Source organism: Danio rerio, chromosome 12 (assembly GCF_052040795.2).
Source record: "Danio rerio strain M-AB ecotype USA chromosome 12, GRCz13ab, whole genome shotgun sequence".
In the NCBI taxonomy this organism is placed as follows: domain Eukaryota; kingdom Metazoa; phylum Chordata; class Actinopteri; order Cypriniformes; family Danionidae; genus Danio; species Danio rerio.
Window position 1 is genome coordinate 25,319,180 of NC_141032.1, and position 27,172 is coordinate 25,346,351.

Below are 27,172 nucleotides of genomic sequence, written 5' to 3' on the forward strand. Positions count from 1 at the left end.
TTTGCTCTTTCTTCAAATAATCACTTCTGTAGCTGCACTCGGATGGACGACGCTTGACAGCTCTGAGCCATGGAAAATCTGAGTGTTAGAAGTGAACAAATGAGACATTTCAGAAAAAACCCATGCCTGTATTTGATTGCACATCCTCTGTTCTTCTCCTTACCAGACCCCTTTTTCATGATTGCTAAATGATTGCTAAATGATTTGAGCAAATCTGGGGCCAATTACGCATCTCACAATGATTTCTAGGATAAAGATTAATGGTGTTCACACTAGAAAACTTGGTTTGGTTAAAACAAAGTGTGGTGGCATTGCTATGTTAGTTCGGTTCAGTTGAGTACTGCATGTGTAAACCAAGGTGTGCTCCAAGCTCTTTGAAAAAATAGTAGATAAATACATAATACAAAAATAAATACAAACTTTGGTACAATTTAGTTGAACTTTAGTGTAAATGCAACAAGGACCAAGGACAGTGATCCTTTGTTTGCATCAGAATAATTCCTGGCACTGTTTTCATGAGTTCTTAACTAATAAAAATAGCATGTACACATGTACAGTAAAGAAAAAGCCTGTTCAGCCAAGCACACATCATTGTTTTGGACGTTGAGTAAGTACAAAATAAAATCATAAAAGTTATCATAAATAAAAGTATTATTCTAGCCAATATACATATTTTATTTTCTCTGGTCTGGAACAAGTGAAGTGAAGTTTGAACACATTCTAATTTTTATGTAGTTAGTCAACTAGCATGTACATTATGTAAATAAACTTTACAGAAGTCAGTAGTAATTACAATGCCAATAAATATCAACAAATAATATTTAAATAAATTTAGAATTAAAATTACACTCATTCAAAATTTGGGGTCGATCAGGAACTATTAGTAGTTTTTAAAATGATATTTTTAGCAGGTCAAGGCTCCATTTATCTGCTAAAACAACTATGTACAGTATTATTAGTTTACTTGTGAAATGTTGTGCAAAACTTGACTGTTACAGTATGAATGTCTGTATTTTCCCTTTTAATCAATTAACTGCATCCTTTAATTTTACCAGAAATTTTAGTATGAAGAAAGACATACAGACCTCACAAAAGCTTTTGAATTTACTTTTCCAGTCTAGCCAAGTGATCTGTAGGAACTGACATACAAGTGTGAACATACAACTCACCGGCCGCTTTATTAGGTACACCTTAGTAGTACCAGGTTGGACCCCATTTGACTTCTAAACTACCTTAATTCTTTGTGGCAGAGATTTAACAAGGTACTGGAAATATTCCTCCGAGATTTTGATCCGTATTGACATGATAGCATCATGCAGTTGCTGCAGATTTGTCGACTACACATCCATGATGCAAATTTCCTATTCCACCACATCCCAAAGGTACTCTATTGGATTGAGCACTGGTGACTGTGGAGGCCATTTTGAGTACAGTAAACATATTGCCATGTTCAATATACCATTTTGAGATGATTTGCGCTTTATGACATGGTGAGTTAATCTGCTAAAAGTAGCCATCAGATGATGGGTACACTGTGGTCATAAAAGGATGGACATGGTCAGCAACAATACTCACGTAGAATGCGGCATTGACACAATGCTCAATTGGTACTAATGGGTCCAAAGTGTGTCAAGAAAATATCCCCCACACCATTACACCACCATTACCAGTCTGAACTGTTGATACAAGGCAGGATGGATCCATGCTTTCATGTTGTTGACGGCAAATTCTGACCCTACCATGAGTAGCCTGTGTGAATTGTAGCCTCAGTTTCCTGTTCTTAGCTGATGGTGTGATCTTCTGCTGCTGTAGCCCATCCACCTCAAGCTTGGATGTGTTGTGCGTTCAGAGATGCTGTTCTGTATACCTCGGTGGTAACGAGTGGTCATTTGAGTTACTGTTGCCTTTCTATCAGCTCCACTTTGGGAATTCTCCTCTGACCTCTGGCATCAACAAGGCATTTGCAACCACAATACTGCCGCTTACTGCATATTTTCTCTTTTATAGACTATTTTCTGTAAACCCTAAAGATGGTTGTGCGTGAAAATCCCAGCAGATCAGCAGTTTCTGAAATACTCAAACCAGTCCATTTGGCACCAACAACCATGCTATGTTCAAAGTGACTTAAATCATCTTTCTTCCCCATTCTAATGTGCGGTTTGAACAGCTGTGAATCTTGACCATGTCTACATGCCTAAATGCATTTAGTTGCTGTCATTTGACTGACTTATTAGAAATTTGCATCAACAAACAGTTGGACAGGTGTACCTAATAAAGTGGCCAGTGAGAGATTTCTTTTCTTTTCTTTTCTTTTCTTTTCTTTCAGTCCTGACATAATGATCCAGGAGAACACAACTACAAATCTGAAAAAATCATAATTTTGTTGTATTCTAATTGTGACCACTGAGATCTTGAGATATTTTTAATAGTTTATTTTTTGGTGAATGGAAATACATTTTAATATGAACAAAGTAATAACACTCTTAAAATACCTTTTTAAATAAGATTTTCAAAGTATTGCCATAGAAGTTCAAGCTTTGGATGGCCAAATAATCTTTCTGTTAAAAGTTTTTGCAATATTTATTTTATAAAACAACTAAAGAACTTTTTAGCTATAAAGAACCCTTTTTAACTGAGAGATTAAGCAGTGCATGTTGAAGATTCTGGATTTGCCATAGAAGTGAATATTTTTAGCTTGATTGCTTTTGCTGTCTTCATTAGTTAGTCATTTTTGAATATAAGCATCTGCTAAATGATTAGATGGTAAATGGGATGAAATCAATGTAATGAATTTATTCATTAAATGGTATAAAAAAATCCTTCAGTTCATCATGTTAGGGTTGTTCTGAAAGGTAAGCTATAAAAATTAATACAAGTTTAAAAAGTATTAAATAAATAAATAAATAAATAAATAAATGCTTGTAGAGAAGCTCTGTAGTTTCAGTACATGCACATACTTAGCTACATTTTCCATGCTGATGGAACATTTCCAGATGGCTCCAGTTGTGGCGGCCAGTAACTGTTTGTTTTCAGCTTCGTTGAGCAACGTGACCAGTGGCTTCAGTCCATCGTACTGCCGCACCAGATCACGGGTATGTTTATCTTCTGCACACTAACATGAGAATGAAGCCACAGGTTTTAAGGAGCATTAAAACGCGCACTGGCCAAGACTAAATTAGCAACCTATGTCAATTTGACTTCAACTTCATCCCTTTTATACACTGCCAAAGAAAAGTGTAGTTGAGCATGTACCTTAAAGATAGCGCTGGCACAGTGCATTTGGAGCTCCTGGTTGTCACAGCTGAGGTTCTTCACCAGATCTTCAATCATGCCCTCAGCCTGTATAGCAATTCTGTAGCTCTTCTGCCAACACAAACATGCAGAATGGCTCTCTATGCCGAACACCTACTGTAAAAACTGCTATGGCCTGCCAAACAACACTGCGTGCAGCAGCGTAGCGCTTATTTCATCCTAGGGTTTCTTGCTTCTGGCCTCATGTAGTCATTCACATCTTCAAACTGGTATTTTAATAGAAACAATCTGCCAGTCAAAAGTAAGGATTCGTGCTATTTTCAGCCATACTTTTTACTACAGTAAGTGTTCTTATATGGAGTTCTGTTATTATAACATTTGTAGCTTGCATTATGTTTCAAAGTTTTGAATGTAAATAAACTTTATAGGATTTAGAAGCAATTACAATGCAATAGCATATAACAATTCATATTAAATGGGATTTTGATTTCAAATTTACTCATTCAAATATTTGGTGTCAGTCAGAATTATTTTAGCGTCACCGAGAATCTACACAAGTTTTTATTAACAGCTTCCTTTTTACTTTAAAAGTTTGAGTAATGTGTTTTATTGTGGTATTTTTGTTTTAGTGTGTATGTAATTTATTTAAGTTTTAGGTCACACTTTATATTAAGTAGCCTTAACTAATATGTACTTACACAGGAATTAATAGTTTGTTACAATGTACTTATTGTGTAAATACATGTATTTACTGTGTACTTATGCTTGACTACATATATATAATTACAATTAACTCTTGTAACTACATTTGTAAATACACTGTTGACCATCCCTTACACCTTAACCCACCCTTAAACCTACCCATTCCACCAAACCTGTCCATGACCCAACCTATATCCCAGCTCAAAAGCACTACGTGTTCTCAAATACATTATAAACAAAATAAGTACATTGTATTTATTTTTGATGTGAGTACATAGTAGTTAAGGACACTTAATATAAAGTGGGACCGAGTTTTATTTTACATCTGTAGTTTTTTTTTATTGTTTATTTTAGCCTTTATTATAACATTTGTAGCTTGTATTACCTTTCACTGTACCGTTGTTTATGTAAATTTAAAGGTAACCACAATGCATAATTCTTCTGATATGCATAGCATAAAAAAACATTAAAATAGATTTTGAATTAAAATACACTTATTCAAAGGTTTGCTGTCAATCAGGATTATTTTAGTTTTTATTATAAGCTTCCTTTTTACTTTTATATTTTTAGTTTGAGTAATTTGCTTTTATTTTGGATATGTTTTTTAGTGTGCATGTGTTTTTTTCTGTAAAGTTTTATTTAATTGTATTAAAATTGTACTATTATTATTATCATTCAGTTCAGTTTCAAGTTCTTTGCATTTTGAAGAAATATTTCTTAAGCAACCAGGTGAAACGAAATTTGAATGAAATATATATATATATATATATATATATATATATATATATATATATATATATATATATATATATATATATATATATATATATATATATAAATATATATATAAATGTATTATTAAATAGAATGCTTTCTTTGCAAGACATTTATTACAAAATAAATAATTAAACGCATCCTTTGGTTTATCACAAATTTTCATATTTTGAAAATATTCATATTTTGAAACGAGCTCAATTTTAAGTGTATGAGCAAACCTCAGAGGCGCACTCCTGTAAGGTCCCCACCACAGGGATGAGCATGTTCTTCTGTGGTGATTTGAGCAACCGGCCGAGCATAGGGATTCCCCCGGCCCTCCGGATGGCTTCTTTGTTCCAGGTGCTCTTGCTGCAGCTCCAGAGAGCCAGAGCCCCACAGCGAGCCACCTCCACATCCCTCTGCTGCTCCAGACTCAGAGACTCTCCTGCAGGCACACAGTCCAACAACTCCACCTGCCAGAAAACCACTGCAGCTTTTCAAACAGTTCATTGAAAGGTCAGCACAAAAATGGAATTTGTTATAATCGTCTCAACTGTGACATATATTTGAGTGCCACCGCTTCTAGAATAAGAAAAAAAGTAGAGTGAGATTTGATGTTGCCCATTGGGAACTGATTAGATTTAATTGTTTGCTAGTACTTTGATATCGCATGGATGACATATCATCAGAGAAGATGTAGCTACAAAGACGAAATTCTTTTGATTAAGGATTGAGAGGCTGAAAATTTTTGAAAAATTTTAGGATTTCATGGCAACTCCCCTGCTTTCAACCCCCCCTGAGAGTAATACCTATAGGGTAAAACAAGGCTTTTCTCCATTGACTCCTATTTACTTATTTTAACCAGGTTATGCAGTAAAAAAGGCTGGGCTCCACACAATGTGTTGTCCTAACACAAATTGAGTAAATGTTATCATTATTACATCCCAAGCATGTTTTCCTTGCCATTTATATTAAAAAATAAAAATTATTATTAGCTGATCAAAATATCAAGACCACTGTAACCACTAGTGCCGTCAGTAGCAACAGGCTAGCGCAGAATTTCATTAAAAATACTGGGGTAAAATAAACTGTCATATTTTAAAGACATGGTCAGGGGAAATGGAATTTAATGCAGTACTTCTTGTCTGATCAGAGACCCACTTCATAACGTATATCTATCAGGCAGTGAAGATCGCTGATTTTTAAAGAAATCAGATCCTAAACGTGAAAATTTGGAATGTAAAGACTGGAAGCCCTTGGTGTTGCCTGGCTGAAAATTAGTCTTTGAAATTTTAAGTCTGTGTGCATATAGCCCATTAGTAAATAAGCAGTGAGTAAAATGCATTCTTTAAACCTGTTATCAGGATGCACTTCAGTTGATCAAATCACATATGAGGAGACAATCTTATTTACACCTCTTTTTTTAATTAATCTCTCAACTTATATATATATATAACTGTCAAACTAAGTTGTGTAATTTATAAACAAATTAGACGACAGCAAAAATGACACAGAGACCAGTACCGGTGGCAAAACTACAGCAGACACTATGGGCTTGTATTAGAATCATTACCAGTAAGAGATTGTTGTGAATTTTACATATTCTTGCCTTCAAATTAATCTTAACAATTTAGACAGCAATTGTTACACTTTAACCCAAATTTGTATAAAATATGAACAAACCCAACCAATGGGTTAAATTTATAAAAAACCTTGTCAAACAGCTGGGTTTGTCCATATTCTACCTAAATTAGAGTGTAAAAAATGTAAAAAATGTGTATAATATTACAAATGAGATCAACAGGCATAAAGCAGACCATCTTTTATGATGAATTGCACTTATTTCCCTGTCCTGAGCATCTACACCAGGGGTGTTCAAACTCGGTCCAGGAGGGCCGGTGTCCAGGGCAGTTTAGCTCCAAACCTAATCAAACACACCTGAAATAGCTTATCAAGCTCTTACTACATATACTAGAAACTTCCTGGCAGGTGTGTTAAAGCAGATGGAGCTAAACCAAAGACTATAGAATACACAAGACATATCACTCGTATCTTTTTGAATGGGGAAATGTTTAACGATCAATATGATGAATAAAGCCCCATCTACTAGCACAGGAGCCAAACATCGATTTCTATATAGTGAATAAAGTCCCGCCTTCCAGTACAGGAGGCAATCATCAATCGCTACAGACTGACAATACCTCGGAGGAGAGGCTCGGACAAACGTGAGTTTCTGCAGATTTTGTGTGATTTGAATGTTTAGAAATGAAAATAAAAACACAGCTGTTGTTTAATATTATAGGTGATTCCTAATATGAAATTCAGTGGTAAGCTTGGCAAGCAATTTTGGAGAATTTGATGTTTCCCCATTCAGACAGAATGCCCGAGCATACTGCCCGAGAGGTGTTTCAAAGATGGCCGCCGAGTGAAATGACTTGCCTTAAAGCAGGGGTCTCAAACTCAATTTACCTGGGGGCCGCAGGAGGCAAAGTCTGGGTGAGGCTGGGCCGCATAAGGGATTTCACAAAAAAAAGTCCTCAAATGTCATTATTAACAGTTTTAATTATTTCTTTTGAACATGAAGTGTCCTGAACATTAATAGAACATTGAGTGAAGATTATGAACAGTTCTTCTGAACATGGCATCTTTTGCCTATTTCTTGTTGCCAGAGACTTGACAGCGCTTCTTCTCACAAATCTGAACCACATTTGGCTTTAGAGCGGAAGCAGTTGAGACCCTCAGTATGGCTTGAAGATGATCATCATTAAGTCTAGACCTGTACTTTGACTTATCGAAGTCCTGGGAAAAAAGTGGGGGAACTCACTCAAAACTTTCATTCCCTCACCTAAAAAAGGTGTATATATATGTATAAATAAAACACCCCCACCCCACTCCACTCACATCAGTCTGTACCAGTCTGTATCTACCTATCATATATATAAGATGCAGGGCAGGCACGTGCACACATAGGGCTCAACCTGTGCAGAGCACATGCCCTTTTTAGTCTTGCATAGAAAGTGCCCTTCCAAAATGATCAAAAGTGCCCCCGGGACGCGACACACCCTCGATCCCGCCCTTCAGTAGGCACGCGATAACACCGCTCTTGAGTACACGCGCGACAACACAGCTGATGAGAACGCGCGCGACAACACGGCGAGCGGGGAATGCCAGTGACCGCTGTGTACGGATAGAATCAGCGGAGCCGGAGCGGGGAGCGCTCTCTCTCTCTGCTCCGCTGATTCTGTCAGTGTACAGCGGTCGGCGCGGGCCACAAAATATTGCACTGAGGGCCGCAAATGGCCCGCGGGCCGCGAGTTTGAGACCCCTGCCTTAAAGGGATTTTGGCTAAACTCAGTAGGACACTGGCCCTCCAGTACTGAGTTTGGACACCCCTAATCTACACCATGAAAGTCTTATCAAATGCATTTAATAAATGGTCAAAAGTGGACATGGTCAAACACCGGTATTTAAGCATTTAGCATCATCCATTTGGTATGTGACTGGATTCACATAAAAATCTTAAAGAGATAGTTCACCCAAAAATGTAAATTCTCTCATTATTTACTGACCATCTACTTTAAGTTTGAAACTTATTTCAGTTTCTTTCTTCTGATGAACAGGAAAGAGGATATTTGAAAATATATCTGGAAACCGGTAGCCATTGTCTTTCATCTTATTTTTATTTCTACTCTGGAAGTCAATGATTGTTCAACAATCTTCTTTCATGTTCAAGGAAAAAAGAAAACCATAAAGGATTGGAAGCACATGAGGAAGAGTAAATAGTGAGTAAATCTTCATTTTTGGGTGAACCATTCCTTTGACAACATATGTAATTAGGGCCTTTGTTTCACATGATATTATAACAATACATTTCTGTTCATTATTCTGATTGCATCATTTTTATTTCACTTTGCATTAAGATAGAAGAGTCTAGTTATTTGAACATGAACACAAATGAGTTATAACTTGGCTCCTGGTGTATTTTATGACATCTTCAGTGCACTTTTGTCACCGAGTCGGCAGGATGTGGAATACAATCTCCCGCCCTGAAGCTGCCAACATTCATCCAAACATTCATCATCAGCCAAAAGACTGGCTGTTACTTAAGAGGGCTTGAAAATTCAGACGATGTCACACCAAAATCTACAAATGACCACATCCTTCAAAGAGTACATTTCTTGTTTCCCCTGCCGTCAAGCCAGAAAGAAGGCTCTAACACAGCATTACACGCGCGTGCTCTTCAGAGGTGGTCTGGGACTTTAAATGTAACTAATATATGATAGCTACATCGAGAACGTCCGAGTCTGGCCCCGAGTAAATATACAGAGCAGGGTAACACGCAAGCCCTAATCATACCGAGCGTCACTCTGTCAATAAACACACATGCCAGGTTGAGGGGGAGCACGACATTCAATCTGTTTTACCTGCAGTGTGTGCTCTTTGATGCTGGCATAGAAAATGATTGGAAGAAACAGAGAGAAAATAGAGGGTATATGTATGTTCTCTAACTGTTTTATACATTTCTAATCATCGGCAACCCGTTTTAATGAACACATGCAAGCACAGACTGCACGTTTCTTACCAGTCTCTGGATGCCACCGTGCTGTCGGACCATCCTGCGGGCGCGTCTGAATTTGGCCACGTTGGCAATGGTTTCTGCAGCCAGGCATTTCAGTTCTTTGTCAGGAGAGTCAAGGATAGATACCATGGTCTGCAAACCACCCAGGTTAGCGATGGTCCGCCGAATCTGGGAGTTGCAACTGATCTCCTTTAAGATCTTCAAAGAGCCAATCTAGTGTGGATGAAATAAAAATGATTGAATTTGACATTTTGAGCTTAAAATTTTATGAAAGCACCAACTTCTTTTTAACTGTTGAGTTTCATATGCCTGTTACCTGGTGCATATTTTATTTATTATCAGTGAAGTATACTGTTAAAGACGTCATTTTGTAATTAAATTTCTATATAATATAGATATTATAACACATTAAGAAGTATTCATTCATTATACAAATACAACAATAAACTAAAAGAAAGATAATACCATAATACTCTGAACTTTGAAGTTAGCAAAAAGAACATATTACTTTTATTCATCAAGAACAAATTAAATTGATTAAAATTCACATTAAAACATTTAAAACAGTCAAAAAGATTTACATTTTGAACAAATGTTGTTTTAAAGGGCACCTACAGTATGATGAAAATCAACTTGCTGTTTGGAATTGATGTTTTTTTTTGTGTAGGTGGAGTGCGTCCACTGTCATATTGGAGTGATATATTTTAAACACAACGAGTCTCTTTTTTACAATTTACTGATGCTAAAATAGGATCCAAGTCCCAGTGATTTTGAGGCCCACCACAACGTGGCGTAGAAGTGGGGTTTTCCCTGCCCACCAAAATGATTGGCAGGTGCCATGTCTCCATAATAACATGTATACACATGTCCACAGTACATTTTTTTGCACAAAAATAAAAATAAATAAAAAAACTGAGATTAAAACATATGTTGAACCTCTGTGATCAGCTGCACCTAAACAATTATTTTTATAGAATTTAAAAGTTTTAAAACGGAGTATGTTTGTAATAGAGTAAAATGGCTATGTTATTCTTAACTGCTATAATCTCCACGGTTGCATGGTGTCAGTAAATGAGCATATATGTGTGTGTGTGTGCTGCAAACAGCAATTGTGTGTGACTCAACTTTTCAGAAAGGCTTGAATAGACTCCACCACAAATACATCAAATAAACTTACTTGGTATTTTTGACTAATGACCTTATTTCAGCTTCATCCGCATCTGTCTCTATCACCGATGGCTGTTTATCTGATGTAATGCAAGAGAAGCAGACAAGCATGTCGGAGCAGTGGGTGGGAGAAGCAGCTCATTTACATTTAAAGCCACAGGCTACAAAAACAGCTACATTGTCCTCAGACACCAAAATGGGCAGATTCTACATTATTTATTAAATAATCTGATGGCTATTTTGAGCTGAAACTTTACAGACACATTCTGAAGACACCAAAGTCTTATCTTACATCTTGTAAAAGAAATAAAATGTGCTATTTAAAATTCACATTTGCAGAGACTCCTGTAAAAATAACTCTTCCCACCAATAAAATTAAAAACTTTTATCAAGTTTAAATAATAAATAGAGGATGAACTATTTTCAACACTGTTTTTAAGAACTGATAATATTAAGAAATGCACATTAAGCTTATTAAATTATTTTTGAAGTATTATGTGACCCTAAAGCCTGAACTAATAAAACTTCACAGTAAAAATTACATTTAAGTATGTATTAAACATAAACCAGTTATTATAAATTCTAAAAACAAAATCACATCATTGCTTATTTAAATGGATAAGATAAGATAAGCCGTTTGTGTTTCCAGAATGTGTCTGTAAAGTTTTAGCTCAAAACACCCATCAGATTATTTATTATACCTTTCAGAATATTTGAATTAGACATGTGCCAGTCAATGTGTGTCTTAATCTCCGCCTCGGCTGTGTCAGATAAACAGCAGATTGACAGACATGAAGGAAACGGATCTCACGTAACGTTTGTAAGAAATACTACAGTAAGACCTTTCCCAATGATTATTTTATGTATTTGTTGTGTAGTTCATTCCATCCTTTTTGCAACGATGAGTCACACACAATGTTGTTACAAAGCGCATGTTTATATTTGCACTGTTATTGCACAGCAAATGTGACAGAATACACATTAATACACAATGCTGAATGGATATCTGTTATGTTGATGTACAAAATAAACCTGATTTAACATCCACAAACCAGGATTGAAGCGTCTTCTTTTATATATGTACTGATATGTGGCTGTGGTGAAAAGTAAAGACGGTAAAATCACTGTAATTCAATACAAACATGCACTGATTTAAAAATGTTTAAAACTTGTAAAACTCATTCTTGATCACATTTGCTGATGATTGATGATCACAGAGAGCTAAACAGATATTTTAATTCCAGTTGCTTTGCACTTGTCCTGTCTTGTGGATATGATTATAGAGACATGTTAATATGCAGCTGTCAATTAATTCAGTAGGTGGGGAAACCGCACTCGTACGTTGCAGTGAGCCTCAAAATGAGAGGGATTTAAATCGTATTTTATCGTCAGGAAATTAAAAAAAACTGATTTATTGTGTTTCTATCACCCCAATTTGACAGTGGACACACTATACTTACACACATTACTGTCCAAACAGCTTGCAAAAGATGAATTTTGTCATAGGTGCCCTTTAACTGTCCTATTAATCAAATAAATCCAGCCTAGAAGAACACTCTTTTTTTTTCAAAAAACATTTAAAAAAATCATACTACTCAAGACATTTTAACATTAGTGTAAGTAATAAAATGAAAAACAGAAATATAAACATTTCCCAAAGTCAGATATTGACCTCCGACCTAATTAATTGAGTCTGGATGCACTTACTTTACATCTGATCTCATCAGTGTCCAGCAGGTTGATGAGAACCTCCAGCCCACCGACGTCTCTGATGGCCAGCTGACACGTATCCTGGACAAGGTTAAAGTCTCTCAAAGAGCACAGAACAATCACTGTGGCTGTCTGATTAGCCCCCTGTTCACACAAACAAACACATGTGCAGCAATTACATCATGACATGAACAGAAACAGCTGTTCTATTATTCATTTCATTCATTTAAACGCATGCACTGACAGAACTGACTGATAATTAAGAGAAGATGCTTGTGTCTGTATACGCATGTGAGGTGGTTGTAAATTTACAATATTGCACATATAATGCATGATGTGTTCAAGAGAGCACCACCACCAGAGAAACTAGCACAATGATTTAAAAATGAAGCAGGATTTTTAAATGGAGATTAATTATATATGATATTGTGACATGTTGTATTATTATAATACATTCATGATTTTTATTGCATAAAACATTATTTGAATATCTTTTGGGGATAACCTTTTAAAGAGGCCCTGTTATGGATTTTTTAAAATGACCTTTTGTGCAGTGTATAACACAGCGCTAAGTGAATGAAAACATCTAGCTGAGGTTTGAATCTGAAAACGCACAGTGTTTAAAATTATCGATTCTTTAATTTAATAGTCGACTTAGAGTCTAATAAATGAATCATGTTGGGTTCGGATCTTTTGCCTGAACACATCAATGTTGACACGGGACATCACCAAATATTTATTACAGAATCCGGTAAAACATGTACGTGCCTTTCCTTTCAAAAACTAGCAAAGCATGGGGGATCATGGGACTGACCATGACATGATGATGACAATTACTGACACATGGAGATTCGGCTTAAAGTTCATTTTTACAACAATACCACAGTATAGCCAACCAACACGATAAAAAAATTCATTATTTTACTTTTTTTTACAGCAGTTAAGGTGCTGGAAAAAAAACTTAAAATAATGGTCGTTAAATTACATTTATTGTAAAATTATGGACGGTAAATTACAGAAATTTCCTTAAATTTAGAATTTACCGTCTGTTATTTTACGGTAAATGTCTGTAATTTTACGGCCATTATTTTATGGGTAATAAACTTAAAATAACAAATTTTTTACAGTGTAGTGTTTTGTTTGTTCTTGTCATTTTTATGATTTTTGATACAATAACCTACGCTGCAATGTGGGATTCGTCTGCCATTTGTTATTAAGGGACGGAGCAGCAGAGACTATTATGTATGGGACTTTGACAGGGATTTTGTCAGTAACTGTTACAGTTCATATGGACCAGTTTCTTCTTCCTCCAAATCATAACATTAAAAGGTAATAAAAGTTTTTGCCTTGTTTTGTGTAGTAACTCATAATCGCTCCACGTGGCTTGTAATCCCTCATCTATTACTGATCAGTGCTTTTATTATCTCTCAGGTTAAATCTTTATGGGCTGTTCACATATTGCGTCCAAAACCACATTGAAAACGGAACGCGTGCTTCGTCCTTTAACGATTTAAATGCGTTCCTGAACTTGTGATCCTCTGCCGTTTGCTATGGCCACCATCAGCTGTTCCTATACACGCGGCACAGTAAATGTGACAGAATGTAAATGTGACTATTTATTTTTTAAATAGTTTACTTAAATAACTTTTGCCACTGTGTGGATTAATACTGAATGTGTGTTGTTGTTATTACTTGGAGTTAGGGTTAAAAGTGGAGTAATATGCTGGTGTTTAACTGCATTGCTTTATTGCATTCCTGCATTGGGCTCTCACATACTCTGCTACTTCATTGTCGTATTCTCTCTGTCTCGTACTGAACCTAGACGACCAATCACAACAGACTGGTTCATTGGACCAATCACTGCAGATTAGCCTTACGCAAAGGAGGGGTTTGGGAACAAATAAATCGCTAAAAGAATCATATGGGAGTCATTGGGATAGTTAGGGATAAAATTATGCATTTTATAAGACAACAAAAGTATTTTTTGACCTTGCATGCATATCAGCCTGTTGTTGGAGGCCCCAAAACCAAAATATGACATTTTATAATGCAAAATAGAGGTTCTTTAAAATAATGTATTTTTGTACAACCAAAATGTAATATTTTGGTATGCTTAACATTACATTTTAATTTAAATGCTAATAATAGTTCCATAGCTGAATTTGTCTGATGGCTTTGTTCAAACGGGGAGAGTAAAGAATATAACTGCAAACAGCCTTTTTATTTAGAGAAAGAAGAAAGAAATGGTGGGAATACACTGGAGAAGAGAAAACTAAACCACATAACACAGACAAGAACAGACAAATAACTGAACCAAATAGGTTAATCTAAATAAAATGAATGGCAAACAAAGAACAGGTGGGACTGATTGGTCCACTAATAAGAAACCATAGCAACCAAGAACACAGGGATTAAACACAGGTCAAGAAGCAAAATGTTTACGGCAATTTAAGCTAGGTTTACCAAATGTATCTTTGCATTCTTCAAAAATTTTATGTATAGATTACTATGTTGTTCAAACCAGGAATTTTCTGTTTATAGTGTAGCATATGTCCCTAAATGTCCATCTGTAAGGGACACCAAACTAAAATGTAAAAGGTATCTGTATATATTTTTTTGCTACCACACTGTAAACCCAGCAGCAGTCATTACTAAAGATATTAAGTTAATATAACTTCACATTACTTAAAATACTAAGTTTTGGCATCAAAACTTAAACAGGTGTGTTTAACTTACCCATTAAACAGCAAGAAACGTACCTAAGATTTTAAGTTCTCTGAACTTAACATTTTAATTTCTTTAAACGATTCACCATGTCTCTGTTTAAAATGATTGGTTGCACTTGAAATTTTGCCCTGACAACCACGCTGATTGGTCGATATATTTTATATGACACAAGGTGGTCATTTTGCTTATGATGCTGAATTTTGCTGAAGCGCAACAGCACAGAGGCAATGCCTGATCCCATGTGACAAAAGAGAAAAGTTAAATTAGAACGTAGATATTTAAATGCTTATATACATTTTTCTTAATTGATATAGACACAGGGGTGACATGGTGGCACTGTGGGTAGCGCCATTGTCTCACAGCAAGAAGGTCGCTGGTTTGAGTCCCGGCTGGATCAGTTGGCATTTCTGTGTGGAGTTTGCATGTTCTCCTCGTGTTTGCATGGGTATCCTCCGGGTGCTCCGGTTTCCCCTACAAGTCCAAAGACATGCGCTATATGTTATAGAATTTAATAGAATTTGGGTAAGCTAAATTGTCCGTTGTGTATGTGTGTATGCACTGGTTCTTCAGGTTGGGGGTTGTTCGTTGAGTTAATGACCAACCTCGTAAAAATTTGATGTTAAGAAACACCAACATGGTGTGGCTAAATATCAACTTCAATATAAACGGCCCTGTGAGTAAGTAAGCAAAGAATATAAATGCTGAAAAATGTTGATTTATTATTATGTATATAGCCATTTTAAATTATCTTTACTTAAAGATTTAAGTTATCTATAATTAAACATTTACGTTAACTCAAAGAAGAGACCACATTTGGTCAACTCAATTAATTGAGTTGTCATTTTCCCATTACTCAAACGAACTGAGGGAAACACTTTCCTCAAATCATTTGAGTAGTCTCAAAGTATTAGGGTTCACAGTGCATGTCGAGTTTTTATTAAGTTACATTATTTGTTTGAAAGTTATTTCCAAATGTTTGCCTTTTAAAACTCTGCTGTTGTGTAAATAAGCATACACAAAGCATTAAGTTTTCTATTTTTCCCAATGGTATTGTGTAAATGCCTCCTTAGCAAAATGTATTCTTTATATGTTTCCATTCTAGTTTAAGTGCCTGCTCTTATCAGATTAAAAACTATCCACATCAATTGAGTGTGACATTTTTATGCACACTTTTTGTGCACTCAGATTTTATACACATCTTGGCATTTCCATCCGGCCTTTTTTATTTGATATCCCAAAATGTGCATAAAATACATGGATGAAAACACAGCTAATGGCTTAATTTCTCCATGAACCCCTTTTCTTCGACCCGTTTGACCCACACCCCCAAACCATCTTCCCTTCAAGTCTTATTTTGTTGACCACATGTTGTGTGTAAGTGTTTGGTATTGTGACTATAAACAGGGGTGGAGAGAGATCCTTTGATTCAGACTACTGCTGTGCTGTGGCCTGAAACCATAGACAATGACCTAAGTTAGCAATTAAAAGAAAACAAGCTCTGAAATGTTGGAGATGATAACGAATTGGCCTTAGAAAAAGCTGTTTTGACAGTTGCTATATACACATGCAGTGTTTTAGGCTGGTTGTTCTTCAGAAGTTGCCTACGCAGTGAGTACAACAACCCAAACATGTGGCATTTGTTGGGCCAGACTCTTCAACAGATACATCTCGAGATGACTTTTGTGGTTTTGATATCCTTCACGGCAAGTCCTTTATCGCTGGAATGAAATAACAGAAGGGCGAGTGACAGATAAATAAAGCAGGAGAGATCCAGCTAAAATACTACACTATTAATCATCTTTAATCAACAAATTACGGCCGCTTTAGTGATTGCTGTTTGTTTAGGTCCTGACCACAGATCTAAGATCAGCTTTCCCCAAGAGAAAACACTAGAAACTCCACTTCCATGTGTGTTTTTGATACAATGCCTCGTTTTTCTCCTCCTTTTATCTGGAGCAGATCTTATGAATGCAAACAAAGGGAGGCTTTTCTCTGTGTGGCTGGCGCTGTGTTCAGTGCAGTGGGTCTCAAAGAGGCATGTAAGCTGCTGTAATGCCGCTCGTGCACCAGACCTTTGAAATGTGATGCTCAAGTCCAGATCTCTGGAAATCGACCAAACACCTATGTTTCTTTTTCATAAAACGAGTAACAGATAAGATACTGTGATTAGGCAAGTCTTGAACCCAAGTTTACCAAAAGGGTGCATTCCAGTTCACATACTTTAGGTTCATTCACATAGCTTTTTCGATTCTAATGTGTGACTTTCCATTGTTTATCTATGTAAACATGCGATTGATGGATGTGCATGACCGTCACGCTCATGTCTCAAGTCTCTGCGTTAAGTCACCATTGACCAATTAGAAGAATAAAGAGGTGCCTTTAGTTTACTATAGGAAGTTAAAAACGGTTAAATTTTACGTTGAAATCAGTGTAAATCGAAAGTTGCTGAGCTTTATTACATTATGCTGATATACCTCAAACTGAAACTGAATATAAGGTAGTGGGCGGGGCTTTTTTTTGCACATCATTCCCTCATAGCAAACTAATTGCGATAGGGGTGTGGTTAAGAATATTGTGGTTAAATAAGTCAACCCAATGTAAACAGAGAAAGGCTGCTAAATCGTGAAGCAAAAGGTCTTTAATTGAAGATGACCAAAACAAACTTTTTTTTCCTGTGGATTAACATGCATGGATTAACTGTTTCTCTAAAGAATAACAGTTGCAAATTTAGATTTAACATGGCAGAGGAAGTGCTTAAAAAAACCTTCATAAACACTGCAGCTGACGTTTTTACATGCAAATATGCAGTCTGTGTGAATAATCACATTCTGCGTAGTTTTCGCATTATAATTAGCGCCAAAAAAAGGTGAACACCAAAGCTTAATTTGAGATATTTAGTTGATTTGGGTAATTATGTATTTACTTGCCAACTAATGTCAAGTTCACACTGCACAATATTTTTGTCTATGACAAACTTGTGTCTGATTAGTCAATTTGACAATTCTGTCAATTAGGCGCTAAAATTATCATCAAATTATGGACCAGAAGGGCACACTATATATTACTACAAGTTGCTTCCTGACATAATATTACTTGCTGACTTTAACAGCATCAGTGATGTCACCAAGAAATTGAATAAATGCACCCAGTACGGCACACCATATGAAATAAAATGACGAATTCCTGTGTCCCAACACTTGTTGTCATTTATAAATTACTACAACATCCTAGATGAAATAAAAAGAGCCAAAATATGACTGGTACTGTAGTCTTAATGTAGAATAACATTCAATTGATTTTTAGTCAACTGTAAGGGTTGGAATGACATGTACCTGCAAAATTATAGTCCACAGAATGTCAAGTCAAGTCGAAAAAAATAAATAAAAAATAAAATAAAATAAAATGAGGCATCATGGTGACTCAGTGGTTAGCACTGTCACCTCACAGCAAGAAGGTTGCTGGTTCGAGTCCTGGCTGGGTCAGTTGGTATTTCTGTGTGGAGTTTGCATGTTCTCCTCGTGTTCATGTGGGTTTCCTCTGGGTGCTCCAGTTTGCCCCACAATCTAAAGACATGAGCTATAGGTGAATTGGATAAACTAAATAGGCCGTAGTCTATGTGTGTGAATGAGAGTGTATGGGTGTTTTCCAGAACTGGGTTGCAGCTGGAAGACTGCTGCGTAAAACAAGCTGGATAAGTTGGCGGTTCATTCCACTGTGGCAATACCTGATAAATAGAGGGACTCAGCTGAAGGAAAATGAATTAATAAATAAATAATGTAATAAAAATGGATTAAAAATTAAATTAAATTAAATTAAATTAAAAATGTATTTTTTATAAAATGGTTCAGATGATTGAAAAGATCTTTTCAAATATTCAATAATGACAACAAAGTATTGCTCATCTGTAAAACAACCATAATAGCACTTTGCTGAACACATTTTGAGGACTGAACAAAGAACATGGATATGAGAAGAGATTTAAAAAAAGAGGGAGAACATAAAAGGACTAATAATAAGGAATAAAGCGACGACTTATACTTTAAAGAACACTGAGGAGAGACATGGAGAAATGAATGAGAGCAATGAAGGAGACAGAGAGAGAGAATGATAAGAAGTGAGAAAACAGTTAGAGAGGCAGAGAAAGAAAGAGAGAAAAGAAGCAGGAGTTAGTGAAAAAGACACATGTGTTGTCCATATTAAGTGGCTGGACTAAATGTGAACCAAAACGATCAGTGAATCCACTGCATTCTCTGTCCTGCCACAGTTTCTGTCTTCAAAGCATTCAGTGGGTTTGCATTGAATCTTGTAAAAACACAAAGCTATATTTAGTACTGATACCAGAGAGAAAGAAATCATGTTCATATGCTTTCATTTTCAAGCAGCTTTGGTCTGTAGACATTCTTTACATATCAGAAAACATCTGAAGGTCTTTTATAATGTCTCTAACTCGATTCTAAAGGACCCTCATTGTCAGTCTGTGGTGTGAAGACAGATGTTCACACCACACACAGAAAAAAGCTGTGAACATAAAGGACTGACGGCTTTATCTTTTGCCATCACTATACAGTACACCTGACTGACATTAAAGACATGCTCACGTATACTGTATGTGACTGTAGAAATGTCAGCAGAGCATTCAGCTTTAAGTAATTAAATAAATACAATTTTAATAGAAAATTACTATTTTATTTTGTGATTATTGCAAAAACATTACACATTATTGTTTTTACTTATATCAGACAAAATTAGCCCTCGAACAAGCAAGAAGGTTGCTGGTTCGAGCCTTGGCCGGGTCAGTTGGCATTTCTATGTGCAGTTTGCATATTCTCACTGTTCGTGTTGGTTTCCTCCGGCTGCTCCGGTTTCCCCCATAGTCCAAAGACATGCGCTGTTGGTGAACTGTAGTGTATGTGTGAATGAGTGTGTATGGATTTTTCCCAGTGATAGTTTGCAGCTGGAAGGGCATCAGCTGCGTAAAACATATGCTGCATAAATTGGCGGTTTGTTCTGCTGTGGCAACCCCAGATTAACAAAGGGACTAAGCTGAAAAGAAAATGAATGAATGAATTTCAAGCTTCACATATACATGACCTATATTTTAACACTTTATATATTAATGATATACATTCACACGCTTATATTGGAAATATTTAAACAGCCAATCACATGGCAACAAATAGATTTATGAATAAAGTACTGCTAAAAATGGCCTTGATTTCATCAGTAAAAAGTTTTTTAAAACTCTTCGGAAAAAACACAGAAAAAACCTGGCACTTCACTTTTTATGCTTTTTGTTGATATTACTATAGTTATCCTTAGTTTTTTTTCTCAGTCGTTATACATTAGAATTTTGTGTTACATCTAATTTTGATGAATAAAGTTTATTGCATTTCTTTAGTTTGAGGTGTGTTACCATAATGGTGTTTAGTAGCTGTAACTAACTATGTTTCTTTGATGAGCATCGGTTCTTATACAGTATGACTTTTTCATCCACACATTCTTATAATTTTTTTTTTATCTCCTTAACAAATGTATGTTGTGTAGATGTTAGAACTTCAAATCACTGGTGCATAACACCACGGGCCCTATCATACACCCGGCACAGAGCATGGTGCAAATGTTGTGTGCTAGTTTCAGCTCAGCGCAAGAGTCGTTTTGACATTTTGCACCACGCTGTTTAAATAGCAAATGCATTTATTTGGATATAACTCAGTCTTTTAAACACACTTTGTTATCATTGTTCATTTATTTGATTGCTGGAAATTAGAACTGAATTTATAAATAGTTTTGAAACAAATCTTTGCGCTTAATAAACAAAATTAATTATGTAGGCTAATTTATGTTGGTGCATACAACATCTTTCCCTATCCACGAGAGTGAAAGTGAAAGTAAACAATGAGGAGGCTCTTTCTCTCATTCTTGCACTTTAGATGCTCTGTTTAACAGTTTTCTCACTAGTGAAGATTTAGGTTGTTCACTTAAAAAGTCTGCCATGTAAATAGCAAATGCATTATGGCACGACGCAACTGACTCTTATGGGAATGAAAGATGACACTCTGATTTATTTTATTCTCAAAACACACCTAGAAGTCATTAATAGAATAAGCTCAACCCTGTTAGACCATGTGCTGCGGCGCAAAGTGGATTTTCCCATCCTTAAAATAGCAAAAGTGGATTCTGACACGTCCTTAATGCTTTTGCGCCCTGCGCAATGAACGTCAAAATAGATCCCTATAACTTAATGATATATGGTAGTTTACCATGCAATTTAGTATTTATAGCTGCCAGTGTTTTACTATAAATTTTACAAATTCGACATTTTAAAAAATGGACAGAGCATCTAGACATGGTCACAAAATGTCCCGAAGAAAGTTAATCTAAGTGACTTTGAATGTGGCATGGTTGTTGGTATCAGATGGACTGGTCTGAGTATTCCAGAAACTATTGATCTACTGAGATTTTCAGGTAAAACCATGGGGTTTATAAAAGTGGGTAAGATAAAAGGTAAGGTAATGTATAGGTAATTCAAATAACCCCTCATTGCAAAAATAACATTGCTGCATAAGAGCATCTCTAAATGAACAACACATGCATATTTTTAGATGTGCAGCCTTTTTACATCCTTCAAAAATAACCTAATGCTCCAAAGTATATTAAGGTTAAGGTTAGGGTTCTGATGTCATACAAGAATTTAGTTCTGCTTACTTTCTCCACATGGGATGTCAAGAATGATAGTGCTGCTCAGGTCTGCAGGTCTTATCGGTATTAAAACGTCTTCATAAAATACGGTGGAGACAAAGCCTGACATTCATCGGTGATCAAGACAATAAAAGTGTGTTGTATTGCTCTTCCCTTGGAAATGTTTGTCTTGAATAAATAATCAAGTATAGTGGTATGTGAGATAATTTAACTGTCATAAAAGTACTGACAGATTGTAGAAGAGCAGATAGATTATAGTTGTGTTTGAGAGCATGAGAAGCTGGTCTCACTGACAGCACAAGCTGTGTATTACTGTAAAAACCATAAATGGGAAATAACACTTAAAATATCTAAAGCAAAACACTGCAGAATGAGCCAGAAATCATAAATCCCATTGCAGATAAAGCTCAAAAAAATTAACAAATTCAAGCAAATCATAGACAGACAGTGGTTACAGAGAATAAAAGCAGAAAGGAAAAAGGAGGAAAAGACAAACAGAGAAAATGGATATATAAATAAAACTTAAGAAGAAAACGCACCCGTACCGATACTCTAGAGTAAATTGAGAGGGCAGAAAGGAAAAAGAAACTAAGCATCCAAGAGAACAAGAGAACAAGGTGGTATTTGGGAAAAAGCAAGGGAATGTTCATTCTGGCTCGAGCGTTGTGTATGATACACATATTAGAGTTAATTTATAGAGAAGCTGACTGAGGCCTGATCATTATCATTTATCCTCAATTAAGCAGCCAGCTGTCCAGAGCAAGATAAAGACAGCTGTTTAAATGATTTACACACAGAGAGAAGCCATAGAGCCGCAGAGGAGAGCCGTCTACTCCAGATTTAAGAGCAAAGAGGTATCAGATTTAATGGACAGTATTAACTTGAGGCAAAACAGCACATCCACAGTGTATTTATGAGTGCCTTCACTTGCACATGTACACACACACACACACACACACACACACACACACACACACACACACACACACACGCAGACCAATATGACTGAAAATGGATGAAATGAGTCTGCTGTTAGTCGGTTTGCTCCAACTTTGCTGTGATTTTCAAAAGGAGTTACGTATAACAGATTGCAATAGACTTTAATAGCAAACTGTTGTCCTCTTTCTCTCTTTCTCTCTATCTATCTATCTATCTCTCTATCTATCTATCTATCTATCTATCTATCTATCTATCTATCTATCTATCTATCTATCTATCTATCTATCTATCTATCTATCTATCTATCTATCTATCTATCTATCTAACTATCTATCTATCTATCTATCTATCTATCTATCTATCTATCTATCTATCTATCTATGTTAACTTTGACATTGTTCCCCAAAAAAATCCCTTTAATGTTGGTTTCTTATTATTTTGATAAAAAATCCTGTAAAAAAAAAAGTATTTACAACAAAACAAAACTGATGCAACACGAAAAAAACTACACTCAAAAAACTATATTTTTAAAACTACCTATTTAAAATGTGCTAAACCAACACAATTCTTGATTTTCCTTGGGAGAGCTTAATTTTTTATGTTCAATCCATATAAATTTTTTTAAAAGTGTTACCTTAATCGATTTGAGTTGGGACAACATGAATAAATTGTGTGGAACCCTGCATTTTTTACAGTGTGGAGTAATGGCTGTGAAAAACATTCAGCTTTGCCATCACTGCTATAAATTATGTTAAAAATTATTAATTAATTAATTAATTAATTAATTAATATGTTACTAAACATTTTTCATGATACTAGTAAAATACTAGCTTAAAGTGCAATTTAAAGGCTTAACTAATTAACTAGGCAGGTTAGGGTAATTATGCAAGTCATTGTATAGCGATGGTTTGTTCTGTAGACAATAAAAATACTGCTTAAGGGGGTTAATAATGTTGAACTTAAAATAAATATAAATAAAATAAAACTGCCAGGCACAATGCACTCAATGGAGCTAGTGACATCACTGTGAGGGGTAGGGTTAAAGGTGGGGTTGGGTTGGGTATGGGCATTAAAAAGCATCGCATGCAGCTTTTTGCATGTTATACTTGACCAATTGGAGATAAAAATAATAGAATTCAGTAAGGCTGTGCCGCTAAACAATATAATATCCAAATTTATGTCAATAGCAATGATAAGTTCTAAATTTTTTTTACTCTATATTGATCTATTGATTGAGTGGCAGCACGGTGGCGCAGTGGGTAACATGATCACCTAACAGCAAGAAGGTCGCTTGTCAGAGCCTTGGCTGGGTCAGTTGGCATTTCTGTGTGGAATTTGCATGTTCTCCCTGTGTTCGTGAGGGTTTCCTCCGGGTGCTCCGGTTTCCCCCACAGTCCAAAGACATCCGAAGTATGTCCGAAGTATATGTGTGCGAATGAGTGTGTATGGATGTTTCCCAGTGATGGGTTTGCAGCTGGAAGGACATCCGCTGCAATAAACATATGCTGGATAAATTGGCAGATCAATCCAAGGTGGCGACCCCAGATTAATAAAGGGACTAAGCCGACAAGAAAATGAATGAATGAATAAAAGATCTAAGAGTAAATCACACAGCAGAAATGTGCAACGATGGGAATCTAAAAGTGTGTTAATATTAGAGACGTACCAAACTTTTGTCCATCGAAAATGTATTGAAAATTCGTTATGCCGTTTAACAAACCCTCTTATTTTTGTGGCTTCAGCCAGTGGGATAGTCTTTTAAATCTGGAAATATAAACAACTTATATAGAAATATATATGGTTATCGTTCAATATGAAAAATCAGTAACTTAATATAAATATTTTCTTAATAATATATTTTATTAGAGTTAGATGACTGTCTTCATCTGCTTTGACTCTGCATCTTAAAACATTTTTCAAAAGTATACCATTTCTAGAAACTTTTGTACTGAAAAAAGCAATCTATCTGATGTCTCTGGATTGTGTACCAGCAGCTTAATCTGACTCAAAATCATTTTAGTACTCCTTTTGTCCAGTAGAGGGAGCAAGACCTCATAACAGCCATGTGTGATAACAAAACATTACTCTGGTTACAAATAACAACTGTTCCATTCAGACAGGAACTGCCACTATGCAAATGTGTAGCTTTTATACATGATTAATTTCATGCTGAGGCTCATTTTAAAATATCCCAAGTCTTATGTGTGCAAATTACTATCCTAAAATAATATTTCTGTGAGGAACAGTGAGCACTACAGTGTGTACTCTTAAGAGATCTAGATTTAGCTTAATTTCCTGAGCAGACAGACACTCTGCAAACCTTTAGTGAAATTAAGTCAGTAACATAAATGTAATTGCATTGGAAAAACTGCACTTTTTCAGCATATAGCATTAGGGTACTTAGCAATTCTCTTACTTTCAAGCCTGTAACGAGAAGCAGAATGGTGTAATTGGGAGAGGGGAACGTGTGAAAGAATGTTTCTGTGCAACTTTGTTTGGCTGCCATGTTTCGCTAATTCAAGCTAATGAGGCAATTCGACTGAATCTGGTGAGACAAACAGCCTGTGGCCTCCTCCTCCTCCTCCTCTACACACTGATGCAGTTACAAAGTCCGTCTGTAAATGTGTGAAAGTGTAATTATACTCAACGCTCGTTTTCAGCGACTGAACTGAGTTTTGTGTGTGCGTAATATGTTTTGCGGTCGCCAGATACGCACAATTTCTTAATATAACACCAATATTGCCATCAGCATCATGAAAGGATATACTGTAGTCACTAATGCCGACTGCCTACCGTACATGTGTACAGAAAGGCAAACATGTAAATGTACAGTTCAGGTAATGTACACTGCAAAAATATCCCTAGATAAACAGCCATTAAAGCACAATCGGATCATTCATGCATCAGTGTATAGAAGCCTAATCTCTCTGAAATACAAACGCATGTCTATACCCTGGAAAAGTGCAGAAGAAAAGACAGAGGGGAGGAGAAAAACTGAACCTTCGCTCCAAAAATAAAACAGATATTTAGTTTGGCATGGACTGTGTTTCGGCTTCTGATGGTAATGACATTATAAGAGCGCTACTGGACAAACCCTCATAAATAAGAACTGTGGTTTCCAGACAGATAGAATGCTGAGAAGGGCACGTTACAAACACATCCTGTCTAAAGCTGAACACTGCACGGTAACAAACGCATCCCCAAACACCTCGCACAAATCACCAAAAAACAAACTTTTCAGATTCACTTTCCCAATGCTCATTTGCTGAAAATCAAACAGGATTTTGTTATCAACTGCATTTTTTTCTCCTTCTGACATTTGGTAGAGGATGAGCACCTCCCTTTGGGAAAATCACATTCATTATCCTGTAGTTTCTTTTTTTTTTACTGGGCTAAAAATACCTACCTGCGGCTGAACTTTGCTTGGTTGTTTTCCTTAACATGATTTATTGCTCACTACAGTGAAGATCCTTTAAAAAAATGTGTCCACACTGTGTCCTTAACCTTATCGTGAGACACCGATTTAAGACAATTGAAAAAAGGAAATGCTATGAATGCTTATAATAAATTCTACTTTTGAAACTTATGTTAGGTTTTGTGGTTGAGCACTCATAGCTGTTTTGGCTGCTAAATGTGCAAACTATTTTTCCATCTCCCAACACTCATATTTTTAGTGTGATTTATGAATCACACGAGTAGCCGTGTGATGTGGCTCTCTATCAACACAGCTGTAATGCGATTGTACTGTAGGTAAACAGTGTGTTGATAAAACCACATCACATGGATGCAAGTGTGATACATTTATGCAACAATCTGACTGCAATTCAATAGGGTCTTTAAAAGGTCTTTTGTTTGAGAGATTGTCATAGATTTAAAGCTGAAATTTACACAGCTGAAAAAAGCATGTTAGTTAGAAAAAAAATTAAGCACTGCTGATCAATGCATTTATTACATAATGCTTAAATTAAAACTTAAGTCCTTTTAACACCCTTAACAGTCCAAGTCACTCTTTCACTAATAAAGTTTTTTTTTGGCATTGTCTAATTATGCAACAATGTAACAACCAAAGTCAATCACTATTAATAATAGACAACTATGTTTTTAAAAACTTTTTATTAAGTGGCCCTAACTACTATGTACTTACTTCTTTACTTACTTACTTCCTAGGGCTGTTTATATCGAAGTTTATATTTAGTCACACCATGTTGGTGTTTTGTAACATGTAATGTTTTGCAAAACACCAACACAAGTTTTTTTCACGGGTACATTTTTAGTGTTGTATCATCAGTACTTTAACTGCAGTCATTACTTTATATTTTCTTCTCTACAGGGATTGGCTAAGTAGACAAATCAGTCCTGTGATTCCTGTCCAATCAGAAATCGTTCATAGATAGTACTGTAAATCTCATAAAACTGAACAACCACAAGACTTGGACGCTTTATAAATGCAGTAAACCTAGTCCAGTAATATGTCCACAATTCTTACACGCAATGACCCAGAAAATGTTTAGACTGCATGTTACTGGTGAGAAGATGACGTATGTTTACTGTGTGATGAAATCAACAAATAGTCCTAAAATGATAATTCCTTACATTTATATCATGCTGTTCTGGACACATTTTTGGGGGGAATATTCTCAT

General features: G+C 35.9%; 1 protein-coding gene across 25 annotated transcripts in view; it reads right to left on the bottom strand.

The window, feature by feature from the left end:
• odad2 (outer dynein arm docking complex subunit 2) overlaps positions 1-27,172 on the bottom strand; it is a 150,318-nt gene that overhangs the window by 36,861 nt on the left and 86,285 nt on the right. For all 25 annotated transcript variants that reach the window (XR_015504090.1, XM_087276240.1, XM_087276239.1 and 22 more), the window contains 5 exons: positions 12,164-12,310; positions 9,293-9,502; positions 4,950-5,183; positions 3,253-3,363; positions 2,958-3,112 (listed from right to left, as the gene is read on the bottom strand). Coding sequence is in view for 24 of the 25 variants with exons in the window: in XM_087276240.1 (XP_087132366.1) it covers positions 2,958-3,112; positions 3,253-3,363; positions 4,950-5,183; positions 9,293-9,502; positions 12,164-12,310 (857 nt within the window). In the remaining variant the exon portion in view is untranslated. The remainder of the gene's footprint in view (positions 1-2,957; positions 3,113-3,252; positions 3,364-4,949; positions 5,184-9,292; positions 9,503-12,163; positions 12,311-27,172) is intronic.